Genomic DNA, 13,562 nt, shown 5'->3' with positions numbered 1-13,562 from the left:
CACACACATTCCAGACTTGGATCACTCTCCCTCATACATATACATACACACACCTCCCTCATTCACCCAGGCAGAGAAGGTTTTGAATGACCCGGCATGTGAATCAACAGTGACACCATTCATTCTCTCCCCAGCCTCAGTGAGCCGTCTCTCCTCAATCCAGGAGAGAAAGCCATGTATGAGGGATTCTCCCGCAATCGCTGCCCCAGCGTTTCACAAAGACGGGCTGCTCCTCCGACTCCCATTGGCAGGTCATCACCTCCAACCCCATGCAATTCCTGCCACCCCGCAAAGAACGGCCAGAACCAGCACCAGGCCCGAAGCTACAGCAGACCTGCCTACATTCACATCTCCCAACCTCTACAGCTCAGCTCCAAGCCTGCACCTGTGAGGCGTTACTCACATAACCAAACCCCCAGTGCAGAGATGATACAGGGTGATCTTCGACCTTTAGTGATGTCGTATCGCTTCTACTCTTCGTCTCAGGCAGAGCCTCTGTCCATCGTAGGGAAGCCGTGTCTTCCCAGCTGTAGTATGCGCACAGCTCCCACGCGACCTCAGCTCCATGTGTTTCTGCCCACAGAGGGGGATGGAGAGGAGGGGGACAGTGAGTCTGTGGATGAAGGCTTCATGGATGAATTGGACAGTAAAATAATCTCTCTAAAGCTCCAACAGAGGGCGCCAAAGATCTTTAAAACGGAAAGCCTCGTTGTTGGGTCGTTAAATAGGGCCTGAAGTGCGTTTCTGGGTGCTGCTAAAAGGTGATGCATTCACGTGCAGCTGGACAATCAAAGAATTTATTTAAGCAAGTGTTACTGAAAACATGGAGAGCAACATGTATAGGCATGTTTGAGTAATTTCCTGACAGTGGAAAGAACATATATATATATATATATATATATATTTATTCATACTGTATTCCCGTTCAAATGTGAAGATTGTTATTGATATTTGTTTCTTTTTGTGATCTCCGCAGTCACACTCCAATGGCTTCCAGTAGCATTCAGAAATGTGCTTTAAGTCTCACAAAAAGTCTGAAAATGGAAGACCCAGGTTATATTTTGTAGACTTTCTCATACCTTATGTGTCTTCAGGGCTACATGGCCAGTTTTCGAACTGGCGGGGTTCCTTAAAGTTTAAATGTAAATTCTCCATCCATTGTATGAAAGCTATCATATAAATAAAGCTTATTATTATTTCAAAGGAAAATATATGGTACTTTTTATATGGTACTGTAATGCAATATTGTTCTGCTACTTCTAAGTATTTACACATTTCGCATAACATTACAATTCTGTTTTTGCAAGATTAATTTGGGTGTTTATTCCCTTTAAGTCTTCTTCGTGTTTTACCTAAAGAAGCTGACTAAACTTTCTGCACAAACTTTCAGGGACGGAAGCTCACGAGGAAACAATAAAATCAGGAACATGGCGGAAAATGTGCTTTCTTTAAGAGCAGTGGTACTTGTTTTGTTCATGTTGTTATAAGTCATTTGTACTGTAAGCAGATGTTGTATAAGAATGTCTAGTGTCGTTTATAGGCGGAAGCTGCAGTACCCGACGGGGGCGCTAGTGGGCACTCTCTACGTTTATGATCCTCCAAAAGTAAAATCAAAAGAAGAAGAAGACACCTGCAAAAACGAGAGGTTTACTGCAGGGGTCTAATCATGCTGAAAGGCCTTTTTAATAACACCAGACAGTGACATACAACTTTATACCTACACTTGGACTGGACAGAGTCGCAGAATATCTCGTTAAAAAATTAAAACGGCACCAAATAATGGCGACAACAACGGAAACTGGCAATGGACAACACGCTCCGGCCGCCAATCAAGTCTCGCCTGTCCAAGTTCCTGGCGCGGTAATTCTCTGCACGTTGTCGCAACAATATACATATAGTCAATGAAAACATGACCATTAACACACAGGAAATATTCACTCTGAGTGTCTTTGTTGTTGTTGTTATTGTCGTGTTTGCAGAGGAGAGGTTAGCTAACAGCCTGTGGCGCGCGCGGGGGGGCTTGCTAGCTTTAGCTCCGAGCAAACATGACGAAGTGCTTGTTTTAAATGGTGAAGTGGCGTCAACCAAATCACGGCTGCGTCCGAGGAAGAGCCTCAGACAGCTGGTCCCGTCCTCGGTCAGGCTGCAGCTGTCGGCGGGACGGACGAGTCTGCTTCTGTTTGTTTACGTCTGCTGATTTCCGCTACCTTACGCGCTGTTTTGTCATCATCACAGCCGAAACATCACTGAAAACACACAAGTCTAACCTATGACACTTTACACTGCATGCCGAGTTAAATGTGCATTAAATGTTATATTGTGTTTTGTGTCAGAGTGCTCGGTGTCATTGTGAGTAAATTATTGAGTTCTGTTGTTGTGTTGTTTTCCGTGTATTCTGTACGCATGAGACATTAATCACACTATTATGACAAGAGGAGAGTTGACATTGTAACAACAGTTAGTGGGGAAACAAATTTCAGGATCAGCCAAGAAGCTAGGAGAGTCTGACATATGTTGTCATCATGCAGGGACAAGCAGGGACGGATGGAGAGCCTGTGGACGCTGTTTCAGAGTTGGGAGCATCAGTAGACATGGAAGACGCAGAATCCCCTGAACCGCCTGTACTTAAAGAAGATGATGCAGGGTCGGCGTGTGTGGAACAAGAAGGCGACTGTAATGGAACTGGAGACGAGGAGGTCCAGTGTCCTCCATCCCACTCTGTCCTAAATCCACCAGCAATTATGGACACAGACTGCACAGATTTGTTTGTGAGCGGTGGTGAGCCCGACAAAGAGGGCACAGAGCTGAAAACTACACAAGAACTAAAGTCTGAGACCGAGCGAATCCAAGGGGAAGACATCTGCTTGGAGAAAGAAGGAGATCATGTGATTGAAGATGCAAATACTGACACAACCTGTGACACAAACGAGGACCTGGAGGCAGCTGGCAGTAAAGAGACGGGTTTCTCTGCTTGTGAACTTGACGAGATGATGGACATTGGAACAGTGGACCAGCTGGAGCAGGAAGCTCTAATGGAAGAAGAGGAAGGTAAATCCCAATCAATGAGAAGATTCCATTTACATATAGCTATAGTAACAGCACGTACATGAATAGTAAAGTACTGTTGTTGATTTATTAATGCAGGGGAGTTGCATACATACATTGTTACACACATGCACACACACACACTCTAATATTCCTATAACCACTAAGTAAGCATCGGCATTTATCACATTTATTGATTGAGGTGTTGCGTAATCAGTCATACTCACTGTTTAATGGGGCTGCTTTAAACTTTAAGCAAAACAAAATCTGAACCAAGTGCATGATGTCATAGAGCTGTGATGAAGGTGGTGTGTAAAAATGTATTATTTAGTTATGTGCACTGAAAAAAGCATTTATTTTGCGGTCTACTCGTCTTCTTGCCCAGGCTCACCCGACGAGGACGATGTGAAACCCAGCGCTACGTTACCGCCATCAGAGTTGGTACAGCCCAGCTCGTCATCACCGTCTGAATCTGCCGCCAATATAGGTGAGGGGGTGTGGCTTGAGGTACCTGCCAAACAGTTAACTGAGGATTATATTTAGAAATGCAAGACGTTAAGCCTTCTTGCCGTTATGCTCCAAGTTTGCTCCAGGTCTTATCTCTTTGTTTTGTCCTACAGGCAGTGTGAGCTTGCCGTCCTTGGCTCTTGTTAATGGGCTGAAAGTAGTCAAGCTGTCATTACCAAGGTTAGACAGTGTAAGTATTCTGTGTCTCTACCAGACTTCTTCCCATAGAAATATTAAAGCATTGAATTCATAGTATTGTTTAGGTTTAGTGTGTGAAACGCTCAAATGGGCATCTGTGAGATCATTGAAAGGCTCAAACAAACTAGAGCTGTTAAAGTCTTCCTCATTGTAATTTGTAGCAGTCAAATCAGAACGTTCTTCCTCAATAGGAGACGTTGAAGGCTCAAATGCGGTTCGTGCAGCGTCCCGACTCGCCGCCTGAGGTCAAGGTGAAGGATGAGCCCGTGGACGAGGAGTACGACCAGGCGCTGCTGGTCTCCTCGGCGTCTACAGCCAGCGTGAAAGACGAGCCAAGTCCTGCAAAGGTGAGACACACACCTTGGAGTTGTAGCCCAGTCTTTGGTCAGGACAGTAGGACGTCTCTGATTGGTCCTCAGGCTGATAAGGTCTTAACACGGGGTGCTGTCTCCTAACCGCTGTTGACAGGACTTGATGATCGGCTCCGTCTATTCCGTGACCAAAAACTCTGCGTCTCCACCGCCCGCGGCGACTCAGACCACACAGCTCAACCCCACAACCGGGCTGGTGACCTGCAGCCACTGCACCAAGAGCCTGCTCAAAGGACAGACGGCGTTCCAGAGGAAAGGCTCCGCGGCACTCTTCTGTTCCACCAACTGCCTGACCTCATCGGTGCCCACGCTGAAAACACTCGCTAAGATCTGTTACTCCTGCCAGAAGTGAGTGTGTAATGCAGATCACTCTAACTTTGTGCACATTGTAGGTAGTTGTGACAGAACCCCAACCAGTCTGCAGGCAAAAGTGGTCTTGGGTTCATTTCCTCTCAGCTGGACGCCAGTTGCAACTGCAGTTGTCAGCATGTGTGTGAAGTTTAAAGGATTTATTTTTCATCCCTCTTCCTTCCCAGGATGATATTGCGGCCGCAGGATGTCATTCTGGCTCCAGTGGACGCCAAAGGAATCATGAAGGAGTTCTGCGGTCAGAGCTGCCTGACGTCTTTCAACCTCAACAGCAGCGCCTCATTAGAGTCGGCCTGCAGCATGTGCAGCAAGTGCAGCATTGTAAGCTAAATCTGTCATCTTCAAAATGTTTCCTTTCCCTCTGTTCCTCATAAATAATCTTGAGTCATTAACCTTATTTGTAGAGCGAACAATGATGTTGCCCTCTCTCTCGCAGGCCAAACACGAGGTAGTCCTGAACGGCACCGTGCACAAGCTGTGCAGCGACGCCTGCTTCGGCCGCTTCCGCACCTTCAACAACCTGGCCATGGCGAGCTGCGGCAACTGCGGCTCCTACTGTCACGACAAGCCGCTGCTGGTGCAGATGGAAGGTTCCAGCAAACCCATGTGCAGCACGGCGTGTTTCAAAGAGTTCAAAGAGGTAAATTGAAACAGAAAAGCAGTTTGAAAGGTTTACAAGCCAACGTGGAGCTCCTGCAACGGTTAATTTTCCCCTTATTCACAGAACAACAACACGCTGCAGACGTGCACCATGTGTCTCACCTCGCGGCCGCTGGCGCACATGATTGACAACAAGAACGGCGACGGGCTGGTGACCCTCTTCTGTAGCAGCAGTTGCGTGATGGCGCACAAGGTCCAGATGGTCACAACATCAGGTACTGGACAGAAGTTTGAAAGTTAAGGTTCAAACTGTCTGTGAATGTGGCACTGCTGGAATTCTATCTGATGATTTCAACTAACATCGCTTTAAATCCAGAGGAGGACTTTACTAATGGAACGTATAACTTCATATAGACTTGTTGTTGTTATACACTTGTTATTGTTGTGCCAAATACTGTGCATGTTCTCCTCCACAGTCTTCACCTTCACAGTCTTGTTTCTGTGCTTCCGTCCTCTCCCACAGGCACGCGGGTGAAATGTGACACCTGTGGTAAAAATTCAATCCCATCCTACCACCTCGCCATGTCCGACACCTCCATCAGGAACTTCTGCACTCTACCGTGTGTCATGATCTTTCAGGTAATGCGACCTTGCGCACCATGACAGGTATTCCTCCGACGACGATCTACACGACTGAATCACATGACGTCACCTCTGTAATGCTTTCTTAACGCAGAACAGTAAACTTCCTCAGCACCCACACTTACAGTCACAGCCTCCTCTGTGTTTGATCCCTGCTCCTCATCACTCGCCTGTTGCTTTTCTGTACCACAGGCGAAGTTCAAGAAGTCGCAGAAACAGCTGAATATCTTCACCAACTTGCCAGTCGCGTCGGTGCAGAACCAGTGCGCCAAAGCCAAGCAGCTGCAGGACGCTTCCAAAGGAGCGGCGCCGCTGAACTGCAGCCAGTGTTCCCACGCCATCTCCTCCAAACCAGAACTCATCCAGATGGAGGTAACTTGTTTGTATGTTGAGTAGAACAAACGCAGATGTGTGTGTTTTTACAAGCAGAGAAGAGTACATAGATACATAGAAGAGTTCTTCCCTAAAGAAAATGAAAAGGTGACAGGCAGCGTCGAGAAGGTGATGAATGTCTGAGGTGGTACAGTCTGAGAGGAATGTACCAACGAGGAATGCTCTGTCTTTGTTCCCATTTACGCTCCTTTCTGCCGCATAACTTGATTTATCTGAGAAATTGTGATGATAGCTCACTGGAGCCGACTCCGCACGCAGGACAAGATGGTGTTTGTGTGCGGCGCGACGTGTTCGCTTGAGTTCAAGAAAGCCAACAACGTGATGAGCCTGTGTGAGTACTGCAAGGTGGAGAAGATGACCACAGCCGCCGTCAGGATCAACGACAAAGACTGCTACTTCTGCAGCGACGGTGAGGAAAACCGTATGTGTAGGCCCGCTTTGTGTTGAAGATCCTGACGCTTTCCTTCCTTCGTCCTCCCTCCTTCCTCCTCCCTCCTCCTCAGGCTGCAAGCTGCTCTTCAGACACGACTTGGCCAAGGTGTGGGGCAAACACTGTCACACCTGCGCCTTCTGCCTCTCCGTCTCAGAGAAGCTGGTGTCGGCCCAGTACGGCGGCACGACCGAGGAGTTCTGCTCCGACGAGTGCCGGTCCAGATACACCATGCTGTTCTGCCACGTAAGAGACCACGGAGCAGCTTCAGTCACGGCTGAAATGGCAGCACCGCTAAATATGTTTGCTCTGTGCTTCTTCTACTTCTTCTTCTTCTTCTTCTTAGGTCGCCAAGTGTGACAGCTGCGGCAGGAAGGGGAAGCTGAAGCAGAGTCTAGCCATGCTGGGTGCGGTCAAACACTTCTGTGACCTGACGTGTCTCCTGCAGTTCTGCTCCGTTAACGTGTCCACCCAGAGCCAAGTGGTCACCATAGGTACGGGCTGTCGTCGTCCATCTTTCACGCTTTATTCTCAAATCGTTTCACAAATCTCCATTATTTGTCTGGATATTGGGAGCCTAATATCTCCTTCCTCTCACCCGCCCCCGTCGTCTCTTCATCGACCCGCAGACGCAGACGAGGCCACGCCCATCATCGCTAACGTCGTCTCACTGGCCAGCACTGAAAGGGGGAGATCGGACGCCGTCGACCGAGCCGCCCAGCAACGTACACGAAAAATACACACACACACGTACACACATGCATGCACACACACACACACACACACACACACAGGCACAGACGTGTTACGCATGAGGATCAAAGGGTTCCTTGCTCATTCTTTGCCTTTTGTCTCCCCAGGAATCTCCCGAGCAAAGAAATGCGGAAGTGTAAGTGCGATCAAAAAGTGTTCCATCTATTCCATAAAGAAGGACTCGGCTCTCCTGCTAATAATGAATACTTATGAACTTACATTATTATTCCTTCCTTCTTTAGTTTGGAGGCGTTATTGTGTTTGTGGTTTGGTTGCTCTGTAGATCGGCGTGCAGACGGATGCTCTTCCGCCGCCCAAGAACCTGAAGAACAAAGCTCTGCTCTGTAAACCTCTGGTCCAGAACAAGGGGGTCTCCTGTAAAGTCCAGACCGCAGACGCCGAGGCACAGACGGGTAAACAGCCGTCATCACACATCTGTACATGTGCATTCATACGTATCCTCCTGGCTCTTTCTCATTGCCCATCTGTTTTGCTTCTCTTCAAAGATGAGACCCTCCCCAAGGTCATAGTCCTGCCTGTCCCGGTCCCGGTCTACGTCCCTGTGCCCATGAACATGTACAGCCAGTGTACCCCCAGGCCCATTGGTCTGCCCTTACCGGTACGTCACATTAACCCCAACGACTCGGGACCCGACTCACTCAGACAAGATGCACCGGACTCATGGTGACTCTCCCAACTCTGCCCTCACCCACAGCTGCCCGTGCCCATGTTCCTCCCCGTGACGCTCAACAGCGCCGAGCGCATCGTGGAGACCATCAAGGAGATCAAGGAGAAGATCCCGTCGGACCCCTTCGAGGCGGAACTCATCCTCATGGCCGAGATGGTGGCCGAGCAAGGAGAGAGCAGCGCCAAGGACGAGCGGCCCAAGGACAGAGCGGCGGAGAAGGAGCGAGAGCGGCAGGACGCTCATACCCCATATGGTGAGAGGAAGGAAGGACGAGGGAGACAATCATCATCTGTGACACATTAAGTGTCTGTGAGTCTGTGCTCCCTCTGATGTCTTTGTAATAGAAAATGTAATCAACCGTGGCTCCTTTTCTGTCCGTGTATTTTCCAGATCACACCAGTAACTACAGTGACGACCTGGACACGGACGAGCTGGCCAATTTCCTCAACAGCTGGGAGGATCCGTCCTCCGACACCAGCGTCCGGTCACCGGGGCGACCGTTCACACAGGAGAAGCTCCCCCCGATTTTAGACGTTCCCATGGGCGTGCAGAGCGAGCCGGACTCTGAGCCGCCGCCCGCAGCTCCTCCCCCCATGGACATAGAAGCAGACTTCACTGTTGGTGAGAAGATGACGCCTACACTGTGGGGTCTAGTCGTGTTTACGTTACTACAGCTTGTGTGTGTGTGTGTGTGTGGATTCACATTGTGCACACTGTCGTTGCCAGAAACTCTAGAGAGGATCGCTCGGCAGAGAGAGCAGACGCAGCGCAGTCCGAGCCCTCCGCCCGCCCCCACTCGGCGAAGACAAGGTCGCAGGAAAGCTCGGGATAAAAAGAAGGTAAGACACCTCCTTAAAGGCTTTGTACAAAGATTAGATTTGCACAACATCAACATTCTTGTGCTCATCCCATCTTCTTTGTCATCTCCTCTCCATGGCGGTGAAGTCGCAGCGGTCGGCTAAAGCCCCTGAGGCGTCCTCTCCAAAAGCACCCACCAAGGCGCCGGCCGAACCCTCCATGAGGCTGCAGAGTCAGTATGGAATCGACGCCTGGAAGCGATGGATCCAGTGGAGGCAGACGCAGCCCAACATGGAGCAGCCTCGTATTGGCTGTAAGTGTGGATGAGCCATTCTCTGAGCTTATCTTGGTGAAACCGCTTCACTCCCATGTGGCCTGATGTCGCCGTCATGCCTCTGAGATTATAAAGTGTTAAAGAAGCCACATTAACTTTGTCTGACTGAAATCCTCCCCTCAGCTCGACCCATGGAGCTAAAAGAAGACATCCTTCGCTGCACCACAGCCGAGCTCAGCTACGGCCTCTGCCGCTTCATCACCGAGGTGCGGCGGCCCAGCGGGGAGCCGTACGCCACCGACAGCTTGATCTACCTGTGTCTCGGCATACAACAGGCAAGATACCAGACGCTCCACACGCGGCTCTTCCCTCCGAATCGAACCATTCCTCATTATGCGTCTGCTTCCCTTCTCTCTGTAGTATCTGTTTGAGAACGGCCGTGTGGAGAACATCTTCATGGACAGGTTCTACAATAACTTCTCCATGGAATTCACCAAGATGCTGAAAGATTTCAAACCCGTAATCACAGCCAGGGGTGAGTCTCTCTCTCTCTCTCTCTCTCTCTCTCTCTCTCTCTCTCTCTCTCTCTCTCTCTCTCTCCCTCTCCCCCCTCCCCTCCCTCTCTGTGTGTCAGTGTCTGACATGTCTACCCGTCCCTCGGCCAGGTTACGTCCATTCCCGGGTGGAGGAGGAGTTCCTGTGGGAGTGTAAGCAGCTGGGAGCGTACTCACCCATCGTCCTCCTCAACACGCTACTCTACTTCTCCTGTAAGTACTTTGGCTTCACCACGGTGGAGCAGCACCGCCAGCTGTCCTTCGCTCACCTCATGCGCTGCACCAAAACCAACGCCGACAACACCAAGACCACCTTCCTCCGCTTCTACCCCCCCATGGCCGCCGGCGAGCAAGAGGCACAGACGGGTACGATCAGGCCGTCTTCTAGGGATTTCTAAGTCTTTCCATTGAGAAAATACTCCAACTCAGATTTCCATTTACAGACGGCGTTCCAGCTAAGAAGCGTAAGGAGGAGGAGAGTAAAGAGGAAGTCCTGGAGATGATGGAGAACACAGAGAACCCTCTCCGCTGCCCGGTCCGACTCTACGAGTTCTACCTGTCCAAGTGGTGAGAATGTTTCCCTCTTGCTCTCTCTCCCTTTCAACTAATCAACTATTTGCTGCTTTTGTTTCTCTTATATCTTCACTTTTGGAGTTTTCTTTTCCCCCATCCAGCTCTGAGTCGGTCAAACAACGAACCAACCTGTTCTACCTGCACCCCGAGCGCTGCTGCGTTCCCAACAGTCCGCTGTGGTTCTCCTCCGCCTCCCTGGATGACAGCACCATGGAGGCCATGCTCATCCGCATCCTGACCATCCGGGAGCTGCACCTCGGGACGGGGAAGGAGTAGCAGGTATCAGGTGAATCCCCCTCTCCTCCTCCTCCTCCCTGTGTGTACTTAATGAGGCGGGAGAGGACGATTCTGATTGATTAGGTGGAACAGAAGTGACCTATAGCTACACAGTTAGCTTTTTAATGAGTACATGTGTGTAAAGTGTTCACATCCAGCTGAGCCCAATAATCCTATAGAGATTTCTAACGTACGCACACGAGAAGCTCGACTTCTTCCATTACAAATCAAACAGGATTAAAGTTCTTCCCATAAATCTTCAGTTCAGTGTATTTTGGTTCCTAAAGTCACTGTGCGATGTTCGGCTCAGGCCAGAGGCGACATGGAGGAACATTAGAGCTCAAATGAGCCGCAGTAAAAGAAACATCTGGAAGCCATTAAACAGCGCAGTTACTATGCAGGTGTGATGACCTCTGACCCCAGCAGACATCAGTGTCCACTTTTCAGGGGCCTCTCCAACTTGCAACTCTGATAATTAGTCCTATAGATTTACATACAAACCTGCTAACACCTGGAATCTGTTTGTTTTTGAACTATACTGCTTATTTACATCACTATTCCAAGTAAAGGGGAAAATAATGTGACATTTTGAATTACTTTTTACTTTAAAATCATGCTTGTGAGTGAGCTCATAATGGCAGAAACAGTTTCATACACTCACAACTTTACAATTTTGTACTTTTGTCTTCACATCACATAACCTTTTGCGTTACAGTCATTGTGGACATGTTGGCTCATTCAGTTTAAAGAGATGTTTTCAATCACTGACTCACTTTTACATGCCCTTAAACTGTTATATATTATTATATATGTGAAAATAAGGTAACATTTATACATACTGTCCTTTCCTGTATATCTTGGTTCTATTACTTTGACTTCTATTTTTCTCTGGATTTTGTTTTGTTTTTTGTATGTTTTTTTTATTTTTATTAAAACCTTTTTGAAACATCACTGTTGTCTGAAGTGTGATGTGACCGCATTGTTGCATGTTTCCTGTTTGAAAAATACATTTGTCTAAAAAGTCAGCAGATATATGAGCTAATAAGTATAGGAGCCCTTAAAAATATCAATATAACTGCAGTGAACTTGTTCTCCAAAACAGGCGGAAAATGGAGGACTGAATGAGAGGTTCCCGTTATGTTTGGGCTTTGCTGCCCTCTAGTGGACGCTTTACTCTTCTTCAGCTGAACAGAACCTGCAAGTACGCAGGTACGCAGCCGAGCAACAGCTTCTTTAGTTTGCAGAAGTGCGTCAAAGGTGTTTATCCAAGCTTACAGCATGCTGTATCTCTGACTGCATTCATTTCTTACGTTGTATTATTCTATTCTATTCTATTGGCTATCCTGGGACCATATAGCGTGACGTCACCCCATCTATTGCCGAGGTTTCGGCTATAACGTCATGCATCGCCCATCTGAGAGTTAAAGGTAATTAACTCATGTTCCCGATTAGAAGAGTTTACAAAGGAGAGACTTGCAAACTTTAGCGCTGTGATTGTATTTTGTTGAAAAGTATTCCAGCAGCGGTGACATCGACAGCGACCCTCTCATCATCCAACAGGTACATTTAGAACTTATCACGGGGCGGGTTTAAAGAATTAATTATATGGTCAATTTACGACACGTTGGTTTTAAACACGCAATAGCGCCGTGAAATCCTCAGGTGACCGCACAGTTGGTGTTGTGTTGCGGTGTGTATGAATTAAAAGTAATTCTGCTTATACACAAGGAGCTCCATTGTGTGCGTGTGTGTTGTGTGTGTGTGTGTGTGTTGTGTTGTGTTTTGTCACACTGACCGCAGAGTGATGACAGCCCCTCGGCCTCCTGCTGGCAGCCCTACCGTGCAGCCTGAACAACACATAGAAGCAAAGGTAATATGCGATTATTGTCAAACCCTGTGATATTTACTGTGATTCACTGTAATCAAAGGACAATTTTAAGCTTTAAAATTGAAAATAACAAATATAGTGCCAACCTTGAGTATATTATAGTGTAGTATCATACTGACTTCAGTACAGATAGTCAGTAATTTGACAACAAAACAGATTTTCCATCCCTACAGTGAATCAATCTCACTTCAGTTCTTCTCCTCCTACAGATGACCAAGCAGGGTTTTGGCATGTGGACAAGTGAGATCGTCCGTGATGTCCACAGTCCCAGCAATAGCAAGTTGATATTTAAGAGGGTCGCAGCTCTCAGGTCCTATAAGAACCTCACTGACGACAGCTCCTCTGACCACAGCTCCTCTGATGATGATGATGAGGGCTCCTCTGACCACAGCTCTTCCTCTGATGATGATGGCAGCTCCTCTGATGATGACAGCTCCTCTGACAGCTCCTTCTCCTCTGTCCTCTCAGCTCCTGCTTCACTTCTTTCAGAGACACAGGAGTTCATGCCAACCGAGGAACCCACTGAGATCCTTCAGAGGTCTCCTCCTCTCAGAGCTCCTCATGAAGTCCCCACCAGAGCCTCTGTGGCAACCCCTCAGAGGTCCCCCCTGATGTTCCCTTCCATGGATTATAAACCCAAAAAGTACAGTCAGTTGTATTTTGGCGGTCCAGTACCAAGGTGGGTGAAGAACATCCGTGCTATCCTGGCTGAGAGGAACAGGCAGCGTGCTTACAGGGGCCTCAGGAGAGCTGATGAAGGAAGTGATCAACCTCCATGTAAACGCAGATCTGTGGCATCCACCTGGTCAATTTATACTAATGGCTTTAATGATTAAATATAGTATCAATGAATCACTACCATGAATTTAATCAATTAAGTAAATATTTGATAATGCAGTTTGTGGATTCAAATCATTTCAACTTTGTTTATACAGCGGCAAATCACAACAAATCTTATCTGGAGGCACTTTACATACAGACTTACATTCACTACTGTACGTTGTGTTGTATAAAAATATTTTTGCTATACAGATTGTTAATATATTTTTAAATGGTTCGCTCTTCAAAAATAAAACATGTTAAAAAAACCCATTATTGATTTCACCATCATAGTTTAAACAGTTTGTCTAATTTTGTCTGTGAATGTTGCAAAAGGTTTATTGTTTGTTTTTGATAGCTGTGACTTGTTAGTTTGACCTGTTG

At 47.7% G+C, this 13,562-nt stretch overlaps 1 protein-coding gene across 1 annotated transcript; it reads left to right on the top strand.

Moving 5' to 3' along the window:
• The first annotated feature begins 1,617 nt into the window (after positions 1–1,617).
• zmym4.1 (zinc finger MYM-type containing 4, tandem duplicate 1) lies at positions 1,618–11,359 on the top strand. Its single transcript, XM_076139531.1, has 27 exons — positions 1,618–1,860; positions 2,529–3,048; positions 3,431–3,532; positions 3,666–3,742; positions 3,942–4,097; positions 4,219–4,469; positions 4,658–4,811; positions 4,927–5,130; positions 5,215–5,365; positions 5,614–5,729; positions 5,925–6,104; positions 6,384–6,534; positions 6,629–6,801; positions 6,902–7,049; positions 7,185–7,280; positions 7,416–7,444; positions 7,592–7,721; positions 7,815–7,927; positions 8,024–8,249; positions 8,387–8,617; positions 8,723–8,835; positions 8,942–9,107; positions 9,252–9,403; positions 9,489–9,603; positions 9,734–9,988; positions 10,066–10,189; positions 10,297–11,359. Exons 1-27 carry the CDS (start codon positions 1,780–1,782, stop codon positions 10,469–10,471), a joined length of 4,389 nt encoding a protein of 1,462 aa, XP_075995646.1. The 5' UTR covers positions 1,618–1,779; the 3' UTR covers positions 10,472–11,359.
• Positions 11,360–13,562: the final 2,203 nt, after the last annotated feature.

Source organism: Genypterus blacodes, unplaced genomic scaffold (assembly GCF_046128005.1).
Source record: "Genypterus blacodes isolate CSIRO-AG114 ecotype Tasmania unplaced genomic scaffold, CSIRO-AGI_Gbla_v1 ptg000438l_1, whole genome shotgun sequence".
NCBI lineage: Eukaryota > Metazoa > Chordata > Actinopteri > Ophidiiformes > Ophidiidae > Genypterus > Genypterus blacodes.
The sequence above is the reverse complement of the archived record's forward strand: the minus strand, read 5'-3'. Positions and strand labels throughout refer to the sequence as shown.

Coding starts and splice junctions, on each gene's coding strand:
- zmym4.1 (XM_076139531.1), top strand. CDS start 1,780: ATGGCGACAACAACGGAAACTGGCAATGGACAACACGCTCCGGCCGCC. Junction 7,722..7,814: donor AGACGCCGAGGCACAGACGG/GTAAACAGCCGT, acceptor TTCTCTTCAAAG/ATGAGACCCTCCCCAAGGTC. Junction 10,190..10,296: donor GAGTTCTACCTGTCCAAGTG/GTGAGAATGTTT, acceptor TCCCCCATCCAG/CTCTGAGTCGGTCAAACAAC.